Below are 24,420 nucleotides of genomic sequence, written 5' to 3'. Positions count from 1 at the left end.
TCATCATCATCATCATCATCATACAAGGGGGTATATCATCATCATCATCATCATCATCATCATACAAGGAGGTATATCATCATCATCATCATCGTCATCATCATCATCATTATCATCATCATACAAGGGGGTATATCATCATCATCATCATCATCATCATCATCATCATCCATCATCATCATCATCATCATCATCATCATAATACAAGGGGGTATATCATCATCATCATCCATCATCATCATCATACAAGGGGTACATCATCATCATCATCATCATCATCATCATCATCATAATCCAAGGGGGTATATACTACATATATTTTAATCATCATCATCACCACCACCATCATCATCGTTGTCATCATCATCATCATCATCATCACCAACATCAATATCGTCGTCGTCGTTATCATCATCATCATCATCATCATCATCATCATCATCATCTTTGCTAGGTTTAGAAATTTGGAAAACTCTTTTTTTAATATTTATATTTACCATAAAACACACACACACACTCATGCATATAATTGTAATCAATGTGAAATGCTTTAATCAATTATTCAATATATACAAATAACAATATTAAATACAATATAATCAAGAAATCAGTTTTGAAATCAGCAACTCTTGCGTATAACTGTGTTGTTAAGAATAACAAACTATAGCTATATTCTAAACATAGATCGTTCGTTCTTATTTAGTAGAATGATTAAGAAAGTAGTATATGTATTCGGTTATAAAAAACGAACCTATCATTTGCCTAGATGTTCTGCATATTGTACAAACAAATACATATATGGAGCTCATAATTATTCCAATGCATTCACACTTTCATAATAAATCACATTACATAATGTATTTAATAGGTACATATCATATACACGCACTCAAACACGAATTATACACATATTAATCGAATTAATTGCAAACATCATATATTACAACAATTTATATATACAAAATCTCAAAATATTATCATAAAATAGGCATTGTGCATTTCAATGTATTGGGTTGCAAGAAAAAGCGCCGTAGAGCACATAAATCACTGAATTTATACACACATTGGAATAACAAAAATGAAATCAGAAAAATATCATTTAAATAAATGTTCAACAGGCATTTGTTTATATATAAAGTTTACTTAGTAAAAAGTACAATTTTATCTGTGGCTACATCCGTCACATTCATATTGATTTTAAAATTATAATAATTATACACATGAATGTTCCCCAAAAAATATTAAAATTGGGTGCAGCAAACAATTTACAGACAGCATCAACATACTTCCATGCACGTCTTCTCAGTGCAATAGATAAACAAAATACTAATTAACACAAATAAAGTCTACACCCTTGCAGACAGTCGTGTAACGTCTATTACACCAAAACCTTACGTTCATGTACCGTCTACTGAGTTCAATAATAATTAACATATGTTGAGTAAATAGCAAATGCAGACAACATGAATTTACGTTCATGTACCGTGTACTAAGATAAATAATTATTAACATACGTAAAGTAAATAAAATTGCAGACACTATTAACTTACGTCCATGTACCGTCTACTAAGATAAATAATTATTTTAAATACGTAAGGTAAATAAAAATGCAGACACCATTAACTTACGTCCATGTACCGTCTACTAAGTTCAATAATAATTAACATACGTCAAGTAAGTAAATATGCAGACACCATTAACTTACGCCCATGTACCGTCTACTAAGTTTAATAATAATTAACATACGTCAAGTAAATAAATATGCAGACACCAACTAAGTTCAATAATAATTAACATACGTCAAGTAAATAAATATGAAGGCACCATTAACTTACGTCCATGTACCGTCTACTTAGTTCAATAATAATTAACATACGTCAAGTAAATAAAAATGCAGACACCATTAACTTATGTCCATGTTCCGTCTACTTAGTTCAATTATTATTAACATACGTCAAGTAAAATAAAATGCAGACACCATTAACTTACGTCCATGTACCGTCTTCTTAGTTCAATAATTATTATTAAACATACGTAAAGTAAAAAAAATGCAGACACGATTAACTTACGTCCATGTACCGTCTACTAAGTTCAATAATTATTAACATACGTCAAGTAAATAAATATGAAGACACCATTAACTTACGTACCATGTACCGTCTACTACGTTCAATAATAATTAACATACGTCAAGTAAATAAATATGCAGACACCATTAACTTACGTCCATGTACCGTCTACTAAGTTCAATAATTATTAACATACGTCAAGTAAATAAATATGAAGACACCATTGACTTACGTCCATGTACCGTCTACTAAGATAAATAATTATTATAAGTACGTAAGGTAAATAAATATGCAGACACTATTAACTTACGTCCATGTACCGTCTACTAAGTTCAATAATAATTAACATACGTCAAGTAAATAAATATACAGACACCATTAACTTGCGTCCATGTACCGTCTACTAAGTTCAATAATAATTTACATACGTCAAGTAAATAAATATGAAGACACCATTGACTTACGTCCATGTACCGTCTACTAAGTTCAATAATAATTAACATACGTCAAGTAAATAGATATGCAGACACCATTAACTTGCGTCCATGTACCGTCTACTAAGTTCAATAATAATTAACATACGTCAAGTACATAAATATGAAGACACCATTAACTTACGTCCATGTACCGTCTACTAAGTTCAATAATAATTAACATACGTCAAGTAAATAAATATGAAGACACCATTAACTTACGTCCATGTACCGTCTACTAAGTTCAATAATAATTAACATACGTCAAGTAAATAAATACGCCGACACCATTAACTTACGTCCATGAACCGTCTACTAAGATAAATAATTATTACAAGTACGTAAGGTAAATAAAAATGCAGACACCATTAACTTACGTCCATGTTCCGTCTACTAAGTTCAATAATAATTAACATACGTCAAGTAAATAAATACGCCGACACCATTAACTTACGTCCATGCACCGTCTACTAAGATAAATAATTATTATAAGTACGTAAGGTAAATAAAAATGCAGACATCATTAACTTACGTCCATGTACTGTCTACTAAGTTCAATAATATTTAACATACGTCAAGTAAATACAAATGCAGACACCATTAACTTACGTCCATGTACCGTCTACTAAGTTCAATAATAATTAACATACGTCAAGTAAACACATATGCAGACACCATTAACTTACGTCCATGTACTGTCTACTAAGTTCAATAATAATTAACATACGTCAAGTAAATACATATGCAGACACCATTAACTTACGTCCATGTACCGTCTACTAAGATAAATAATTATTATAAGTACGTAAGGTAAATAAAAATGCAGACACCATTAACTTACGTCCATGTACTGTCTACTAAGTTCAATAATAATTAACATACGTCAAGTAAATAAATACGCCGACACCATTAACTTACGTCCATGTACCGTCTACTAAGATAAATAATTATTATAAGTACGTAAGGTAAATAAAAATGCAGACACCATTAACTTACGTCCATGTACTGTCTACTAAGTTCAATAATAATTAACATACGTCAAGTAAACACATATGCAGACACCATTAACTTACGTCCATGTACCGTCTACTACGTTCAATAATAATTAACATACGTCAAGTAAACACATATGCAGACACCATTAACTTGCGTCCATGTACCGTCTACTAAGTTCAATAATAATTAACATACGTCAAGTAAATAAATATGCAGACACCATTAACTTACGTTCATGTACCGTCTACTAAGTTCAATAATAATTAACATACGTCAAGTAAATACATATGCAGACACCATTAACTTACGTCCATGTACCGTCTACTAAGTTCAAAAATTATTAACATACGTCCATGTACCGTCTACTAAGTTCAATAATAATTAACATACGTCAAGTAAATAAATATGCAGACACCATTAACTTACGTTCATGTACCGTCTACTAAGTTCAATAATAATTAACATACGTCAAGTAAATACATATGCAGACACCATTAACTTACGTCCATGTACCGTCTACTAAGTTCAAAAATTATTAACATACGTCAAGTAAATACATATGCAGACACCATTAACTTACGTCCATGTACCGTCTACTAAGTTCAAAAATTATTAACATACGTCCATGTACCGTCTACTAAGTTCAATAATAATTAACATACGTCAAGTAAATAAATATGCAGACACCATTAACTTACGTTCATGTACCGTCTACTAAGTTCAATAATAATTCACATACGTAAAGTAAATAAAATGCAGTAATCATTAACTTAGGTTCATGTACCGTGTACTAAGTTCAATAATAATAAATATTAAAATTAACAAAGTAAATAATTTGCAGACAGCATCAGCTTGCGTTCATGTTCCATCTTCTAATTTAATTAGTATTTAAAAAGTTAAGTAAATAAAAACAGACATCATTAACTTACGTTCATGTGCCGTCTACTTTGTATTTAAAAACATAAAAACATGTTAATACAAAAAGAAAAGTAAATAAACTGCAGACACCATGAATATATGTATACATGTATTATTTAAAAAGTTCAATTAATGAATAGAATAACTTCAAATGTATATCAATCAAAAAAGCAAAACAGCATAATAATAGCAAAACCATCACCACTATATCATGCACAGTCCTTCAAGAATAAAGTCCTTAACACTCATTCATTCAATGATTATCGCGGAAGCTAGAAAAAAGGATAAGCTCCATAGCTATCTCATTTATGCTATCACTCTAGTAAATGCTTGGATTATGCTCAAACATTGTATATCTTGAAATTGAAAATGTTTTATTGGAATGAATATTGTTTAAATGATTTTAATTTCTGCTGATTATATTTTGATTACTAAAATCATTAATAAGTAAATATGTTAGTCTCGCATATCTACAGTTTTATACATCTGTGCTTGGTCTCCAAAGTGTCTGCAAAAATACACATTTTTTCAAATAAAAAAAGTATCAACAATAATTCAAATCCATACTATTTACAATATGACAAATAAAAAGGCAAAGGAAATAAAATATCTTTATCGAAAATAGTTAAAAATGTTTAATATATCATAAAATGGCCATACATACTAGTAGCATAATTTCTATACACTGCGTTCATTTTCATAACATTATTTCACATGTTATCCATCTTAAAGCGATATCATCTAACGAGCAAACAACTGTTGTTGATTATCTACAATGACATTAAACTATAATAAATATTTAAATATAGTATAAACACAAAGCAACGCTTAGATTATCAATCGATTGGGCACTATATACATGAATAATTAATGAAAAAAAAACTATTCATCAATCGGCACCTATTCATCAATCGGGCACTATATACATGCATAATTAATTAGAATAACAAAACTATCCATCAATCGGGCACTACATACATGAATAATTAATTAGAATAACAAAACTATCCATCAATCGGGCACTACATACATGAATAATTAATTAGAATAACAAAACTATCCATCAATCGGGCACTACATACATGCATAATTAATTAGAATAACAAAACTATTCATCAATCGGGCACTATATACATGAATAATTAATGAAAAAAAAACTATTCATCAATCGGCACCTATTCATCAATCGGGCACTATATACATGCATAATTAATTAGAATAACAAAACTATCCATCAATCGGGCACTATATACATGCATAATTAATTAGAATAACAAAACTATCCATCAATCGGGCACTACATGCATGAATAATTAATTAGAATAACAAAACTATCCATCAATCGGGCACTATATACATGCATAATTAATTAGAATAACAAAACTATTCATCAATCGGGCACTATATACATGCATAATTAATTAGAATAACAAAACTATCCATCAATCGGGCACTACATACATGAATGATAATAATAAAAAAAAATATTCATCAATCGGCACCTATTCATCAATCGGGCACTATATACATGCATAATTAATTAGAATAACAAAACTATCCATCAATCGGGCACTATATACATGCATAATTAATTAGAATAACAAAACTATCCATCAATCGGGCACTATGTACATGCATAATTAATTAGAATAACAAAACTATCCATCAATCGGGCACTACATACATGAATAATAATAAAAATAAAACTATTCATCAATCGGGCACTATAAAATTACATGCATAATTAATTAGAATAAGAAAAATGTCAATCAATCGGGCACTATATAACTGAATAATTAATGAAAATAAACTAATCTATCGATCGGCACTATATACATGCACATGAATTAATGAAGAAAATAACAAATCTATCAATGAATCGGACACTACATAATAAATGATTGATGAAAATACAAAAATATCAATCAATCGAGCAGTGCATACATAAACAGCAAATTATAATAACAAAGCTATAAATGAATCGGGCACTATATACATCACTTATTGATTCGTTTTCTACTTTGATATTATAAAGCTACACGTTCATAACTTATTTACAAGCAGTTTATTTCTATACATGTAGTTATATGTTCATTACTCACAATCGTCATTAAGTTTTAAGCATTCGATAAAATTCTGAATGCCACTCGTAAATTTATCTCTAAAATATAACAATATGTACACTCTCAATATTTCTTATGTGCAAACTATGATACAGACAAATCTGATAATTAAAAACATAAACATGCGACCATGATTAAGCTACAGCTTATGTGCAATTATTAAACATCCTCGTTAAAATGTAAGTCAAAACAAAACTTAATATATTAATCAAACGATTCATGTTTGAAAATCACTTTCGGCCGAAAGCGATTTCATTTGAACAGGAAAACACATCAAACAGACACAGAATAAAAAAAGATAATATGAACATGCAATCATAAGCGGTTTCAATTTGTACAAAGCAAATATATTCATGATTATTTACTACTGCAAATACTTATTCAAATGATAAGTCAACAATGTACATTTTTACAAAGGAAAATGATTTAACCTGTACAGCATCCATATATTTCTATTTACACTACTCTTTTTACAATGCAAACAATACCTTTTACAAGAAGACTTTCTGTCGTAAATGCAGTTTTCCAGACAATAATATTGTTTTTATGAAACACTATATATCACTATTACAAATATATACTTACAATGCATATAAGTGAAAATATTCAAAATTGCATTGCAATCTTGTCTTACATAATCTGTAGACGGCAATTTTGATAATACTAGGCATGATCAATATCGTCCGATAAGGAGCACTATTTCTATACGTTACCATCATAGAAAAGTTGTCTGTAAACACATAATCAATTACATTTGAAAGCTTCAACCGTTATTGCAGCACATACAGAAGCATACTCCGAATAATTGAATGCCCAGCGTAAACCACCTGAAATACAGTAAACGATGAATAACTTGTGACCAAATATAGCGCATGTTTGTTTTTTCAATTACTTGTCCATTTACTGGTTTGCCAAATTACGCTGGAGTATAACATGATAAGCTATAATATTAAATCGGTGGACTTGTCAAGTTTTTATTTAACGTTTTTTTTTTTTTTTTAATTTGTGACCGGTAACCAAACATTAACATACTCATTATTTTACATAAAAATGTTATTGTCTTCGTATTTTCCCAATTGTTCAGTTATTTTCGCTATGACGCCAACAATCTTAAAAAAAAACAATGCACGTTTTATTATCAAATTTTAATTAATCGTTACTCCAAAAGACAAAGACAAGGCATTGTATAACTTTTAATAAATAAATCATACTTTGCCGAAAATGGCCCCGACACCAGTAATCTAAGTATTACACAAGTAAGTCATTAAACAGAAATAATAACATGTCGCGGCCAAATGCCCGAAATACTTTTAAAAAGGCATTAAATAACACATATAAGTTGCAATCTAACACAAACAAACAAAATAATAGTAGTAATAATAATAATAACAAGTGAGGGAGGGATGGTTTTTTTTAAGTCAAATACTGGACGTCTGAGCGGGACAAAATTAAAATGAAAAGATCGCACAAAAGCGACTATGGGTGACTGCGCATAAAAGTAATTCACAAAATTAAAACATTTTAGGCTAAATTGTTGTAAATTAACTGCCGTTTTTAAGAGTAAAATGAAGATAAAAAACCCCAGAAAATCCCATATATAAAACTTCACGTACCGCCTACAACTTTTTCAACTTCTTCGCGGTCTTCTTTTGTCTGACAACCTTTGAACTTTTTTCCGGACGCACTGATTTCCAGCTTGTTATAACGGCATCCATTCTGACTTCTCCCTGTTGTTGCTTCTGTTAAAGGATATATACGAGTATTAAAAACTATTACTAAAACTAGTAGTATGCTTAAACATGCATACATCTTACACTATGCCTTGATCTCGGACTGAATACATATAATATTTAATATCTCGTTTGCAAGCGACAAAACTATTTGCGTTTGTTTTTAAAGTCAGCTAATATATCTAACACATTTAATTCTAAAACCGAATCATTTACAGCACGAGTACTGAGATGAATAGAGATGAATAGACTGATTAGACGGAAAACATGGACAAAACTTTATTTTCAATAAATTGTTTTCAAAAAAATAAACGAAACGTATCCCACCGTTTTAATAATGCAACATCAACTTTTATTAATTATTATAAGCCAATTATATATTTTAGAGTTTAAACATTAAACAAAGCCTCATTTGAATATTGACAATAAAACAATTACCTCGATGTTTTCGCTTAAGAGCTTGGCCAGTGTTCCAATATGGCATACTTGAACGTCTGCGGGTATAACATCCATAATATCTTCTTCTTTTCCGTTAAGAAGCAATTTTCCTTTCCGCCATGAGTTCGAAGGCCAGAAGGACTCGTGGGACAAAAACTGGTTAAGTTGTTGTTCAGCATCTACTTCGCTCATAAACAAGCATCGATACACAAATCTTTTAATCGCTTTTAATATCGATTCACAGGACGCAATACTTGTGATATTTCGAAAATGTTCTTCTATTTCCTTTTCGAGATCATTGGAGAAATCGTCATGCCATCCTTCAATTAATCTTTCAGCGCTGATTTCTTCTAAGAGTTCGTGCAGATCCACTACATGACAAACTAAAATAGACTGGCTTGGAAGATGCTGAGTTGGAAATGACGTCCCTATGATGCTTTGTCGTCCGTTTATATAATCGACCAGAGATTTGTAAGGATCGCATTTTGTTCTTTTGAGTAGGCTTAGTACCATGTCTAGACCACTGAGCATCTGAGAAGCCATTCCAGTGTTGTCACTTGTATTTCTTTTTATGATGTCTTCCATGTCTTTTGGTAATGGTTTTTGCGGGCATGATACACGGAAATCCTTTATAAGGGACAAGATATTCTTATACAACTCATCCACAAATATAATCGCTGGAAGATTACCAAACTTCAAATCGATCATTGATTTTCCAAACAAAAGAGTTTCGGCCATGCGTTTTTCAATTTTGTGAAAATCGTACTTCATAGTCTTGCCCAAACCATACACAAGCTCACAATGGGATTCCTGAAAAACTACATCCTCCCAAGTATTGTCAAGATGTACTAAATCGCCGTTTGTTATGTCGTCTTCTATGGCTATGATTGTGTCAGCCTTTTGGTTTTGGAACCGTATCTCGGCAATCGGTGTGCATCTGATATGTGCAAAACCTCTTGAATGCATCATGAATTGTAAACTAGGACAATCTGGCGCAAGAACTAGAGCCTTTTCGATGATTCCATTCTGAATATGTACCAGTTTTTCCAAGACCTTAAACACACGACTATTGATATCTAACAATAAACAATCTTCCATTTTAGTTGTACCTTCCATCAACGGATAGTCTGACAGGATACCTAAGTCATTTAATATATGACATAGTCTGTTCCAGGATTTTTTAAACTCCTTAAATCGTGCTGTACTGGTTTTGCGTTTTGTTTTGTCAATAACCTTATCATGAAACTCTTGGACAGACATTCGCAAACAATCGTTTCTTTTGAAATTATAGCTTATAGTTACAACACTTGTCAAATGCCATTGAATTACATCATATAGGTAATGCGGCAAAGAAAGAATGTCTTCATTTTTTATAATGTATACCAGGAAAGGGTATTCGTTCATTTTCATGAAGAGCTGAGAGATAAAGTCTGCTTTGGTTGGTTTTGCAGTTAGTCTAAATAAATGGTGGACAGAATGGGTGTCTTCATTTTCACAGTCTGCCTCCCGAACTGTTTGTTCAAAGCAGTTTGCAGGATATTCATACACCTGGTCACAATTTTGAATTTCTTCATATATACCCGTAAGTTTGTTGCACAGAAGTATATTTAGATTTTTCTCAAACTCTTTTTCCCATTGTCTACGTTCAGAGGGATGTTCAAACATTGCGATTGTTTTGAATAATGAGGCGACGTTTGCTTCGATGACTCTATGGAGAAACATACATGTATGGTAGTCGTCCAGATTTAAGGAAGATTTTATCTCGTTCCACAATGTTTGTAAAGCGTTGTTGAGCCCTTCTGCAAGGCTGTCAAATGGGACAATGCCTTCTAAACTCTTCTCGTCAATAAATCGTAAGGCCAAGGAACTATATACACTTCCTGTGACGAAAAATTGTAATACAGCACAAGTAAGCGGTGACATACCTCGATTTATTTGTAATTCAAATGTTTCGCTTTTGCAGTCAACTGCCAATACCCAACCTTTAGATTCTTCCTGGTCCGTTTCAGTTGTATGCATTGTCGAAGAGTATAAACTGCCTTCGTCAAAAGAGGCTCCACAAAACACACATCTTTGAATCTTCGTTTCCGACCGAATGCTCATGACCTGACCACAAATGCATTTCTGAAGTGTTAGGTTATCCAGAGATGAGTGTTCTTTTTCGGAACTTTTTCTTTTTTGATTTGCCGGAAAACCAGGAATATAAAATCCCTCAAGCATTTTTGGTTTTGTAAGACAAACTTTCACCAACGAGTTCATGCCACCATCCCCAAGACAAAGAGCATATGAATTCAATTTCAACAAAATTGTATTAATAGCGTACTGCTGAAATGGCATTTGGGTATCGTTTTGTAAAGCCTGAACTGCAAAATTCCGTCTACCAAGTAAGCACGATAAAAGTGTCTGCTGATCTTTATCTAGTTCAGGACAAAATACTTCGAAAACTTTGTCCGTAAACATTTTCGTGTCCGATAATATTTTTCGATGCTGTGGTAGGTAAAATTCCTTAGCTGCCAAACCCATTGCAAAGAGACGAATGTCGGTATTTGGTGTAAGTTTGACCGTCTGAAACATTTCTTTTAAGCTTTTCTCAAAGGCAATGGGACTGTTACCATGTGTAGCAAAACATTTGTCTTCCATCTGTGCCAATTTGGTATTAAATAATGACAGCAAAGGGTTGTTTTCGACACAAGTTGATTGATACTTTTCTGTCCAATCAATCGATTCAAGTGATTTGACTCTGCACGAAAGTTTTTTGGATAATTCCACCAGTGATGACAAACCAATTTTTGTGCCAAATACCTTCACTAAGTATGTTCTTACTGTTTCATGCACATGTCCTTTATTCAAACCGTTGAGAACAGCATCTATAGCATCTAACAAAGGATTTGTTTCTTGGTCTTCTATATTCAGATTTGCCATTTTTAGTATTGTTGCTTTTATATATGCAACCGAAGCCATCATTTTGATCCCAGTTGTCTCATTTTGCAGTAATCGTCCTGCCGCTAGAATAAGGTCAGTGTTTGAATCGTCAAAATTGTTATTATAGTGATCCTGAAATATATCGACAATCAGAAGCAGAAACTGACTATTCATACCTGTTTGCTGCAATTGAGTTACAAATAGGTCAAGAGTCTGGATGAAATCACTTTCGTTTTCTTCGGTTTCGATTTCAGACAAAATAGTTGTCAACACGTCTTCATTTTCTATAATCTCTTCTTGAATTGCACAAGAAAATGGCACACACAAAAGATGCAAATCATTATCCGTCAGTAGTTGCATAGATGCAAGAATGAAAGGCAATCCGATAGCATGTGCATGGTTATTCATCGATATACAACTTATTAAATACTGACGAATGGCTCTTAAAATATCTGGTTGTAAATAATTTCCCTTCCCGTTCTTGACGACGCTGATAATTTGCGAAAATACCTCCTCAGAACCAAGATCATTTTCCATCAGAGCGTTTCCTAATTGGTATAAACATTTGATGTTTTGGGGAAAAACAACAAATGATGCAAAATCGTGACAAATCTTTACCGATTGATATTCTTTCGAGTCCACTGAAATATATTCTGAAATAAGTAAAATGCGTCGAACCATTACAAGCCACTGCTGTATATTAGTAAACGTTTTCATGTTTTCTTCTGAAGGTAAAATTAAAGAGCAAATGTGTGCAACCAAATCTTTAAATACATCTACTTCGTCATCGGTTTCACTAGTTTCGTTTGTTGTCTTAGAACAAATTGACCCCTCTTGATCTTCCTCATGCGTATGTTCTTCAATAGGCAAACTTTCAGTTGAATGTTCATTTGATTGGCCGCTTTCTGCCTGATCCTGTTTATTGTCACACTCCAAACTTTTCGTTTCGTCTGAACTTTGAAATTCAAAGTCACTTTTTGCAATTTCAATTGAAGGAGGGGTAGCTAACACATTTTGATCATCAATCAAAATAGCTTCATGAAGATATTCATTTGGTTCTATTACTGCAGAGTTTTGTCTTACATTTTTTAAGAATAACTGAATTGAAGCAAGTGCATCTGCATTATCTAACAACTGACGACAAGCGTCAAACAAGTGCAAAACGGCAGCAAAAAGGGGCATGTGTAACCAACTACAGCAGTGCATCTTAACAATGATGTCAATGAGAGTTTCTGGTAACGAGTTATCAACTTCCATCTTTTGTTTTAGCGCCCATTTCATGTATTCTATTCTAGATTCCTCCGGCAAGTCGGAACAAAGGGAAAGAGAAACCAAATTGCAGAAGTCTTGAATGTAATCATTGTGAAGACTTTCGTAGACGGCATCATCGTCGATTTCCGGAACTTTTGCATCAACTGATTCTTTTTGCTGGGTAATAAGTTCATTCATCACATCAACAGGTAGTTCCTCCTCTGCTCCTAAATCACATTTTGCTTTTGCATGTATAGCATCTCTCATAAAAAAATCCTTTGTCTTTTCTGTTTCTTGAAAGAATATGTAACTAAATGGCATTGTAAGCAAAACATCAGGTGTAGAACATCGATAACATTCTGGTCCTGTTTCAGATTTGACATCGGCAATGGAAAATATATTCTCGTTGTGAAACATGGCAGCCCAGCAGTTTCTCCTGGTTTGAGTGCATGAATCGGCCTTGAAAAACGATTCTAATGCACCTAAGTCTTCAAGCTTGAATATAATTTTTGCTAGAGGTCCTCTGATTATGTATGAAATGTATCTTTCTAAAGCTTCCATGAAGAACGAACAGCTTCCTAAAGCACTTTGATCACAGGCAACCACATAAAACCACTCAGAGTTTTGCTTATCTGTAACATCGTTTTCTATGATATTCAAAATCATTGTTTCAATTTCTTTCACAAATTCTATCGATTGACTCATTTTTGATATGATTTCCGTAATACTGTCCACATTTCGTCCCATATACCCATACTTGATTTTTGTAAACGCCCAAAAAAGGCCATCGGTAATGTTGTTTTTCAATGGTTTCATGTCCTGAATTGTTTGTTTCAAAGTTTTGGTGCAAAGCTCAGGTAATGTAACTGGGGTACTTTCTAAGTTTTCAAGTATTAAGAGATCCCATCCAGACAAGAAATTCAACTGCGAAAAAGATCCGGCAACATTCCCTCTTCCAACAAGATGAATAATAAGGTAAACGTGTTTAATAATCATCACTTGTCCATTTTCTTCTTCTTCCCTTCTATACTTTTCAATAAGCGATTTTGCAAGCATGATGTGCTTTTCATCATCATGCGAATGACACTGAACTATTAAAATCTTTGTTTCAGGATTACGCCAAAACTCTTGGAGCTTCAGAGATAACTGTTTTTCTGATTTGAATGCCCCTAGTTTTTCAATCTGAACAGCAAATCCTTTTAGCTCATCATCAATTTTGGCGTGAATATTACTGTAAGTACATGTAATTGTGAACACTGGCTTTTTTGAATCGGTATAAGGAGAAATCTCTGCATCTATATTGTGCTGCACTAGATGTCGAAGGCCAAAGTGTATTGGAAGTTCAAAATAATCATCTTGAAGAGTAGTGCAATTCATTCTCATTTCATCATCTTCTGCCCTGTGTAACCTGATAATTGCATCAGGTCGCATTAACAGCAGAAGTTTTTTCTTACATAATTCAAATGCACCATGAAGGGTAGTTTCATATCTACAACTAAAAATTGATAGGGATACTATCAGTTCATCGTTGAAATATGGAAACAAATCGTGTTTTGAAAAAGAACTATCATTTACCGTGCTAATTTTTTCCAACCATTCATCTATTTCTGCCTTTAGATTTTCTTCCTTGGGTTCCAGTACGTCAGCAAATGACAAAACTTGTTTTTCAAAGCGATTCAAAAATGGTGGATCGGCGAGGTCAATTTTGTCAGAGTCAACTAAAACAATGCATCTAAAAGTATCAGACACGTGACAAAACGGATTACTATATGGACCAAGAGCGACTCTACAATTGTTCTTTTTCCCGATTCTTGTGTAGTTCTGGTTAAGCATATCGTATAAACTTCCATAGATATCGTCTAGGTCTTTCAAAATTAGAACAAAACCTTGTTCCATGCATAAAATTATCCTACTGAGTATACGATAGTGATAGTCATCTGTAAGATCCTCCTCAAATTGGCTTCCAAATATTATTTCTTTTGTTGTACGACCCGTGTCCTCTAAGATTTGATCAAGAATGCCGATCACTGACTCACCCTTAGTGATAATCATAAGATGTCTTGCCTGTACATCTTCAATGTTGGCCTTTATAAGTTGGCTTACCGAAAGACAGTCGATTTCTCCACTCAGGCAGGTTTGAAAATTGTCTATTAAGCTCTTTGTTTCGCTTCTTAAGCCACTAAAGTTTCTTTGAAGACCTTCCATAATAACGCTGGCTTTCTCTTCATGTAAAACATTCTGAGAAAACGCTAGCTTTTTGGCGACGTATTTCACAAGCGCATAAAAGTCACGTAGTCCATGAAAGTTTTTAAACTGAAGTTGGACGGTATATAAACAATAACAGTGAGCAATGGCCTTCAGATCATCTACAATTTCGTCGGTGTTCAAAGATGATTTCAACGTTTGTCCAATCATAAAAGATTTTGTCAATCCGGCTTCTTCTTTGTCCGTGAATGATCGACTAATTGACACGGCTGTTTCAAATAATTCTTCTTCGTCCATATCAGGTCGTGATAAATGTATACCTCGGTTCATTTTCGATGCATCCAAAGACCAATTTGATATACCAACTACAGCCACAGTTGGTTGACTTTTTCCATCTGGTTCTAAAAGACTGTGTAGAACTTTTAGCGGGTTAAAGCGCGATATTTCAGCAAGCCCTATTTCATCAAGAATCACTACTGAAAGAACATCATCGTTACTGTTTGACTTTTGATAATTGTCAGCTTTCTCAAACACTTTTATTATACCATCAGATGTTGAAGACTCCGACCCTTGAAACGAGACACAATACAATTGCGGCAATGTTTTGAAAAGATCGTCCCTGGAATCTTTACCTCTAAGGTTGTTACGTATTATTTGCATTGCTAACGATTTGCTGCAACCAGGTTTTCCAACAACAAAAATTGGAATTTTGTTCAGGATGCAAACTATTATCATGAAGACATTTTCCTGAAGAGCCGTATTCTTTGCAGTTCCGAGAGGTAGATCCATTCTGTTAAGAATATCTTCCTGTTCAGTCCTTATTACAGTACTGATTACGGTCTCGGTGTACTGTTGGTACTCATTTTTTGAGAACCCTACAGCGAGGCGTCTTCTGTAATTCTTTCTGTCGTCCTTATCAGTAAATCGACTGTGGTAACAGTGTGCAAGTGCCAGTATTATTGCATTGGTATCGATTTCTGTGTTTCGCAATGACCCTTTTTGTTTCAAAAACCCACGAAACCAATTCACAAGTGTTTGGCAACGATACACATCTCTGAGACTCACAGCACACGACGCTTGCTGGATCGATCTTACGAACGTTTGCGATATTGATATGAGATCCCGAAGCAATTTATGTTGTGGAAATTTTGGACTAAAAACGGCTTCAATCATCCTTTCAATATATATCAATTCATCCTTTTCACTTAAGCTACCAAAATCCCATACGAAATCAACCATCATTTCCGGAAGAGGTAATACCCTGTAAACTAGTTTTGAAAGGTCGTCCGTTTTAACCTTTCCTGAAAGTCCAGCAGTGTGAATTGTTTCCAAGGTTCGCAGTTTGTATGGATTGCATGCACCCATGATGACTAAATTAGGTGCAAGTAAGACTCCATTGCATTTGTGGTGGCAAATTATATCACAGCTCAGTCCAATGCATTCCGAAGTGTTGATCTCATCAAGGAAAAGCCATCTTTGTTCTTTCAGTCTTTTGAGACTTAGCGTGTTTTCATTCATAACTCTGGTAGTGATACTACTTTTGTCGACACCTGCATGGATATTTAAGACGGCAAAAGGCACTTCACATATACTTGCAAGATAACGTACCAGGGACGTTTTTCCACACCCTGTTTCTCCCATTATTACTACAGGCACCTTTGCAGTAATACGCATCATAATTAAAACCATTTTCAGAAGATTATCGGGAGTTAAGGCATATCCTTTCGACAGCTCTTGAAGTTTGACAAGCGGAAGATCAAATTTGTTAGTTCGGGCAACTCTTTGAAGCAAACGTTGCAATTCTGTTTGTTCCATTACATTTAAATCAGACATACTTTTTTTCATCTGCGTTTCGAACAATGTTTTAATATGAAGCGGGACTTTGCTCTTATCACGATACATAGGCGAAAGTGTCTGGATATCTTGGTTGTGGAAGACGTAGATGAGATGATTGCTTTCCTCCCAACGTATCATGCTCTCTACCCTTCCTACCAGTTTCGACGCGACATCATTTGACGGGTGTTTCATACGTTTATCATTTTCTACAGTAGCCGACTGTGATGTTCTACATGCATTCACTGATCGTGAAGCAAATTCACGAGACACCTCTACCATTGATTTGACAAGACTACTTCTCACCGTAGGACACGAATCCTTTCCAATCATATCAGCAATATTGGAAATTTTGAAATATGCACTGCATGACAGTTTCTTAAGCTGGTCTGCTAAAACATTCAAAAATGTATGCACAATAGAGAATGAAATGTCTGAAGTCATGCCAAACGAATTCTGCAACAATGTTCTGCATTGCTGCTCAGATAAAGGAGGCATCTTATTATGTCCGTGTAGTCTTATTTCCTGGCGATCTAGAGCATTTTGTTCCAAGGCTTGTAGATAATGACACACAACTTGGATTGGGCTATTAATTTCTTGACTTACGATGAAATCTGAGAAATTGGTCCACGTCATATGCACCCGTTGAAATAAAGTTGCTGTGTGCATTCTGTTTCTTAGAGTATTGTTTATAGTATTTGCCAGTTCAATGCAAACATTGTTTGTTGTCAGGAAAAATGAATGGCTACCAACAGAAATATACTTCATAATGATCAGTTCAAATATGAACAAGTCCAGCTCCTGTGTCTGTTCTACACTTCCAACATCTAAATGAAGAACGTGGTATGGTTTCACATGCAATTGCTTTAAATTTTCAATCAGGTCCTTCTTTGGTGATAATCCACTTATATGCAAGGACAAAACGCCTTTGGTCTTACTTTGTGCTTGTTCCGATATTTTTGTCGATTTTCCTAATCCTGCCACCTCGGAAGTATATGTTCGTACTTCAGGACAGAACTGCCGGAATATGGTTGAGGAAGTTTTTTCGGACACTGGATGTATTTTGCATAAGTATCCTGACAACTGATCAACAAACGGGTGATTTTTGGAACCTCGACACACTATTGCCAATCGAAAATGTGACATTGTAGAAAACTCGCGTAGTTCTTTTACCAAATGAAACTGCAATTCATTTGAAAGATTTTCCACGTTTGCAAGACAATACAAAGGTGACTCGCCAAAGAACGAATACGCACCCTGACACCTTGTCAGTAGCAATTCTATTTCATTCCACGCTGTTTCGTGCGAGCAAAGCAACAGCTGATTAGGTTCTGGCATCATTCCATTCGTGTTTTGATAGAGAGCTAAAATTGTTCGTATCACAAATTCACTGTTTTCGTCTAAATTTGCAACAAGTAGCTTTCCTTCATGAACCATTTCAGTCATATTTTGGTTCAACTCATCATCAGTTTTAATGAGCCTTCTGGGCAAACATAAACAAAGCTTTTCGAATGTGTGATGCAGTGACATGCCAATGTGTCTGAGAAAGTGGCAACACGTTTCTTTCATTTCTGTGTAACTGTCGTTAAAATGATGTTGACAGATATCTGGATGAATAAATTTCAATAACATATCGACATCACTTGCTCTTTGTCCATTTTCAAGAAATTCATAGAGAATATGAATGTCACATCCATGAATAAAATTTATCAAATAGAATTCCCGTCTTATTTCCTTTAACAAAAGTGTCCATTCACAAAGCTCTTGATTTAATCTGGCACGTTCGTGACTTAATTCAGTTGTTTCGAGCTTCTGTTTGTATTTGGTGTATTTTGTATGGCCTGATAATTTCAACGCAATAAGTGTCTCCTTGATTTCAAGGCAAGTATCAAAAACATTGACAAACTTTTTAAATTCGTCGTGATGTACTACACTATCAGTGGTTTTTCTTTCCGAATTAAGCAAAAGCAATGCTCTGCTACGTATGTCGGAAAAAGTAGATTCCTGCTTTACAAATTTAATCTTGTTTTCTTTGTACTTTACTTCCATCAACACTGCACTTGAATGTGGAACACTCTCGAAAACAAACCGACCCTTTGATACAATGCTTTTTATTATGTCCCTAGTTTGTTGACCACGATTAGCTACATTGTTGTATAACGACTTTAAGTTATGCAGGTTATCAGAACATTCCGCAATCTTTGCTGGAAATATGGGTGCGTGTGCCTGCAAATTCTCGACTTGTTTTCGTAAAGTATGCAAAACCCATTTGCAATCATGCTCCTCAGAAGTTGTTACTAACAGTGGAAGTAGAAACTTTTTCGTTTCGATCAATGCGGAGACTGTAGATTCTTGTACGTGCGATTCAGATATATCTTCAACTGCATCTATAAGATTTCTTACATCATCTAACTCGATTTCGTTAATGAATTCCACCAATTGCGTTGACTTCGTTAGCTCACCCATTATGTTAATAGCATCTTCTGTTAAAATGCCTACGAGTTGAAAAATCGTATCTAGATCCCGTTGAATAGTTTCAAAAGTCTCCTGAAGTACCTGACTTTTATTTAGCCTATGGAATGAATCAAACGCAGACTGAATTTCGCCACTGCTTGACGTGTCGAGTTTAAATAGGTGCAGGAATCGCTGAATAGTATTCACGCTTACGCGTACACTTTCCATTTTTGCTAAGCGAAGCAATGTTTCCCGGACATGTTGATTAAGTCTTTTGCTTGTATGGCGTTCTATAATAGTAACTTCATTCAGTACATTGGTGTTTTCAAACATATTCATAACTTTTGATATTGTAATTTTCTTTCCATCATCTTCAAGTGATTTCCATGCTTCAAGGTAAACCTTTTCTCCAACATCTTTCATACATTTAACAAATTCCGAAACTCGTTGGAGACATTCATCTCCACTCAATTCACTTCGATTGTCCTCAGTTTCAAACAAATGTCTAATTGATAACAGAACGTCTATTGAAGTCCCCGCTTCGTCTAGGAAATCTTTGGACGTTAAGTTGGTACCGTACAATTTACAAGTACTGTCGAGGGAAACATTCCAAAACATTTGTGAAGAGACAATACTTTGCAGACGAACACACATTTCAGGGAATGTCTGATAGTCACCCCATAACCACTTCTGGGAATGGCACTCCTTTAACGAAAGCTGCTTTAAGTTTACTTTTTTTTGGCATCGCTTCATGTACTTCAAAACCGTAGGAAGTCCTTGTACAGGAAGAGTCTTTCCCATTTTATTTAATGATTCCAACACATCAACTACACTATCACATGTTTTCTTTAAACCAGCTTCAAACTCTCTTATCATCACTGGAATACTATTAATTTCCTCGTTCGTTAGCCCACATATCCCTAAAAGTCGCTTTGTATTTCCATCGAAAAGCCTTAAGTCTGCCAGGAACTGTATACTGGCCTCTCTTTCTAGCAAAGCTTTACCGACGCTTTTTAAATCCTGCATTATGTGTTTTACGGTTGCATTGCTTTGAACAATTTCAGCCATGTTACCACTCACTTTATCTATATTTTCCCAAAACCTCGAGCTTTTGAGTATGTGTTTAAAGGTTACATATGGATTGTAGTCCAGTTTTTGTTGAAAAAAATGATCGATTACCAGACAAACAAACCTCGCCTGCAATCTGAAATACAACAACAAAACCGTATTTCGTTGCGGGACATACTTTTTTGTCATTATGAGTATTTCGAAAATCAAATCGTTAACTGAGCACCTTTCATACACACGAGTGAGATAGTTGTAAAAGCACAGCGAATAAGCAGTCTTTTTGCCCTTTTTTATGTTGATTGTTTGATAGTCTTTGTAACCCTTATCCGCTATGAACCATGAGTTGGTAATAATACATAAACATACACATGTATACTCCATGCAAACAGGAATATGGCTTCGGAGATTGAGAGCTTTAATTCTGTGCTGTATGATTTATAGTAAGTATACGGCCAAACCATTGGTTTACCCTCCCTTTAAAAAACCCCACCACAAACATTTCTTCTCAAAGGTGGCTACCTTTTTATTCCACAAATAAACTAGACACGCCACAATGCGACGAACGAGGTTTTTAATTTGGGCAATCAGAAAGCATAGCCAATTAATTTCTTGTTTGAGTTAGGAAACAGTAGCAGCCTAAAGTCATTGGGCAGAATCGATTTTTCTATTATTAATACAGCGATATTGACCTTGACCCCGCCTCCTCAAAATGGATCCGCAGCTAGCTCTTCACATAAGATACTAACACACAAACGTTAATCACTATACATAAAATCTAACTTAAGTTGTTGGACGGAACACATTTTTCAGTTTTTTATAACAGTGACCTTGACCCCATCCCCTCAAAAGAAATTCCGAACTAAATTTTACTAAAGTTTTTGAGCGGAAAGCATTTTATTTTTTTAAGTAATGGTGACCCCACACCTCAAAAGTAAATCTAAGCTAGCATTTTACATAAGCTACCTACACACCAACTTTTAAGCCTATCCATCAATGTAAGCTTAAGGTATATGGGCGGAAATCAATGTTTGACAGACGAGAAACGAAATTCGCATTCTAATAACCGGGTTTTCGTTGCAAACCTGGTTAAAATGCATGAAACGATTAATTCCAAAGCCATGTTGTATAAAACAACACTTAAATACTACCAAAATCATTTGTCTCTGAAAAGTGCTGAATAACTGAAACAGGTATATATAGTAAATGTTTCCTGGGCTATTTCCATTTACTTATAAACTTACACATAGGAAAGAGAAATTTTGTTTACTTTTATTTATTAAAAGCCTTCAGTCCTTTTTCCATTCGTTATATTGAAGCATGATTTATTATTTTGTCGCTGTAAATCACTCGGACACAAAACTATCTGTTAAAGTTGTGCATAAAATTACATTAAAATATATGTATATGAAATTGACTTTTCTTTTTTATGTTTCCCGGACATATAATTGATTGTAGATCAATTCATAAACTAATTGCAATAAAGCGTGTGTTAATTTTGTAGGTGACAATAGTCACGTTTTATTTAATGCTAAACGAGGATCCAATAGTTTGAACAAAAAGGCAAATGCTCTTTTCGTAAAAGATATAGCACATAATACGAGCTCTAATTCTCTGTTATCGTATTATCAACACACGCTTTTGACTCTTTGTATAAATAGAAGGGAAGACTCTGAAAGAACCTTCGGCTAACATTTACAGTTTTGATAAAAACAAGAACGCCACCTTTTGCTAGCAAAGCTACAGCCCCCTTTTGGTTATGTTGCCATAGTAACACTATTTTTTAAATGATGTAAAACCTCTAGGAGACTAACTATCATTGCCCTTTTAAAAGAAACCCCCAACACGTATTATTAAAAAAATGGTTCACTGTAACTTACCTTGAATCAAGTTGGTGCGATTCCATCTGTTCGGTAAACATTTGCAGAATATCCAACGGTTGTTTTGAGAAACTTTTAAGTTTGTCTTTAAAATTGCAGCTGAAGATGGTGTCTAATATTTCATATTGTTCTAACATATGCTCGATCGAACTTATCGCTTTAATGCTGTCTTTAATGCTGTATTCTTCTAGTTCTTTCTTGACAAGCTGCTCCATGCTCTCGTGCACATCTTGTCGTTCAATAACCAAATCGTTCGATAACATAGCATATACTGTAGTTATAGCAAGCGTCACTTTATTAGTAGCTCTTGGTGCATGTTTTAGTTCCTGTTCTATCAAAGTGACGTATATAGCGGCTGGAATCGTTTGATATGCCTGTACAAATCTCTCCACAGTCATAAGTGTAAGAAATTGTGCTCTATACTCAGCCGTAGGAGATTGTGCCACAGCCTCAATCAGTTTGCACTGAGCGTCAACACTTCGAAAGCATGAACAGTTATTTAAAAAATTCAACAAATGCTGCTTTATTGTTTGTGTTGTTGAAACATTTCTCTCTATGCAAGCTATGACAGAAGTTTCTATTTCATCACCGAAGATACAATCGCTTTGACATACGAAATTCTCAATCTGCACGGATAACTCAAATAGTTTTATCAAATCTTTTGATTTCTTCACACAGGCTATTTGTGCGCGAACCCTAGTTTTTATGGCCTCTTTAGGCCCCCGATCGTTTGTTAGGACATGCCAGTACTGATTAAAGGCCTGTAAAGCTAAGTTAAAAGGCAAATGTCGAAGCAATTTTTCAATAAGGCATGTCTCATCAGTATTGGAAGAGACTAAAATGTTAAATAATGTCTTTGCTTCATCATCTTGATCATCTAATGCAAGAGGCTCTGACTTCCTAGGATGTTTCAGATTATCATCAAACACTGCCACGGCTCCTTTTTCTCCCAAAAAGTGTGAGCATTTTCTAATATATAAACAAATGCTAAATTGTTCTCCATAAATGACCTTATACAATGCTTTGCTAAAATCCAGCACAGTACCTGTGCATGACGTCGGGAATACTGTTAATTGTTTTGATGTAAGCGCATGTGCCAATTTCGCTGCGTCGTCAGGTTTGAGGTGAAATAGTACTGAAGACGAGGCTATCTTGTACAATATTCCTATAGCTAAAGCAGCAATTGCAAGCGTGTCAGAGTCATAATAGTGAATGTCCTGTATCAAACTTTTCACAATATCCCCTACGTTTGCGATTGGACAGGAAAAACAAAGTTGTTCCGCTTGCATACAGACGTCCTGTATATTCTCGAACGATGACGCGTTGACAAGAATATCTTTAAGATGAACAAGTATGGTATCACCGATAGGAAATATATCATCAAGAATGTCTCTCTGCACTCTTTGCTCTTTGATATAAAAGTCCTTACTCGAAATAACGTTGTCAATGGAAACAAGACGAAAGATATAATCTTTACGTTGTGTTAGAACGTATTTGTACTTTCCATCTGTATGCTGGGCTGGAAGAACCATAGACACAGCATATATACCCTTGATTGTGCTTAAGGGAAGCAATTCAACATTCATTTTCTTTATATCGTGGCTTTTTATTCGAACGGATTGTAATTTAACCTCATCAGGTACATATACCACAAATTCCTTTATCACACACACCTAGAAAAAAGAAGAATTACAATAACAGATTGGTCGCATTTCGTCGTCTCAGTGCTGAAGTGTTATTTCTACATTGTTGCGAAATATCAGAAATAAAAACCAATGGAAAGGTCTTTTTTTTAACTTTTCTATTGACCTCTCTTTTCATGTATAGACTTCAATTTTTATAAATATGCTTTTCTCGACTTAGTGTGGACATCTTTTGACCTTCACCAAAGTGGTCACTGAAGTGTTACAATTTAAGCTTAACAACACGGAGTTACTGAGCAACCAAAGGTTTCAAAAGAACAATGGCATTATTCTTTTACAGACTGACCCCGATGAAAAGGGGAAAGTAACTCGTGACATGCAATTTCCCTGTGCAATTTCATTGTGCATGGACATCGTTCT

At 34.4% G+C, this 24,420-nt stretch overlaps 1 protein-coding gene across 1 annotated transcript in view; it reads right to left on the bottom strand.

Moving 5' to 3' along the window:
- Positions 1–476: 476 nt before the first annotated feature.
- The window catches only part of LOC128239961 (uncharacterized), a 34,109-nt gene continuing 10,165 nt past the window's right edge, over positions 477–24,420 (bottom strand). The window contains exons 7-10 of the mRNA XM_052956427.1: positions 22,358–24,030; positions 8,748–20,616; positions 8,193–8,318; positions 477–7,406 (exon numbers count right to left, since the gene is read on the bottom strand). Of these exons, the coding sequence (XP_052812387.1) occupies positions 8,196–8,318; positions 8,748–20,616; positions 22,358–24,030 (13,665 nt within the window). The 3' untranslated portion in view covers positions 477–7,406; positions 8,193–8,195. The remainder of the gene's footprint in view (positions 7,407–8,192; positions 8,319–8,747; positions 20,617–22,357; positions 24,031–24,420) is intronic.

This window comes from Mya arenaria, chromosome 7 (assembly GCF_026914265.1).
Source record: "Mya arenaria isolate MELC-2E11 chromosome 7, ASM2691426v1".
Classification (NCBI taxonomy): Eukaryota; Metazoa; Mollusca; class Bivalvia; order Myida; family Myidae; genus Mya; species Mya arenaria.
The sequence above is the reverse complement of the archived record's forward strand: the minus strand, read 5'-3'. Positions and strand labels throughout refer to the sequence as shown.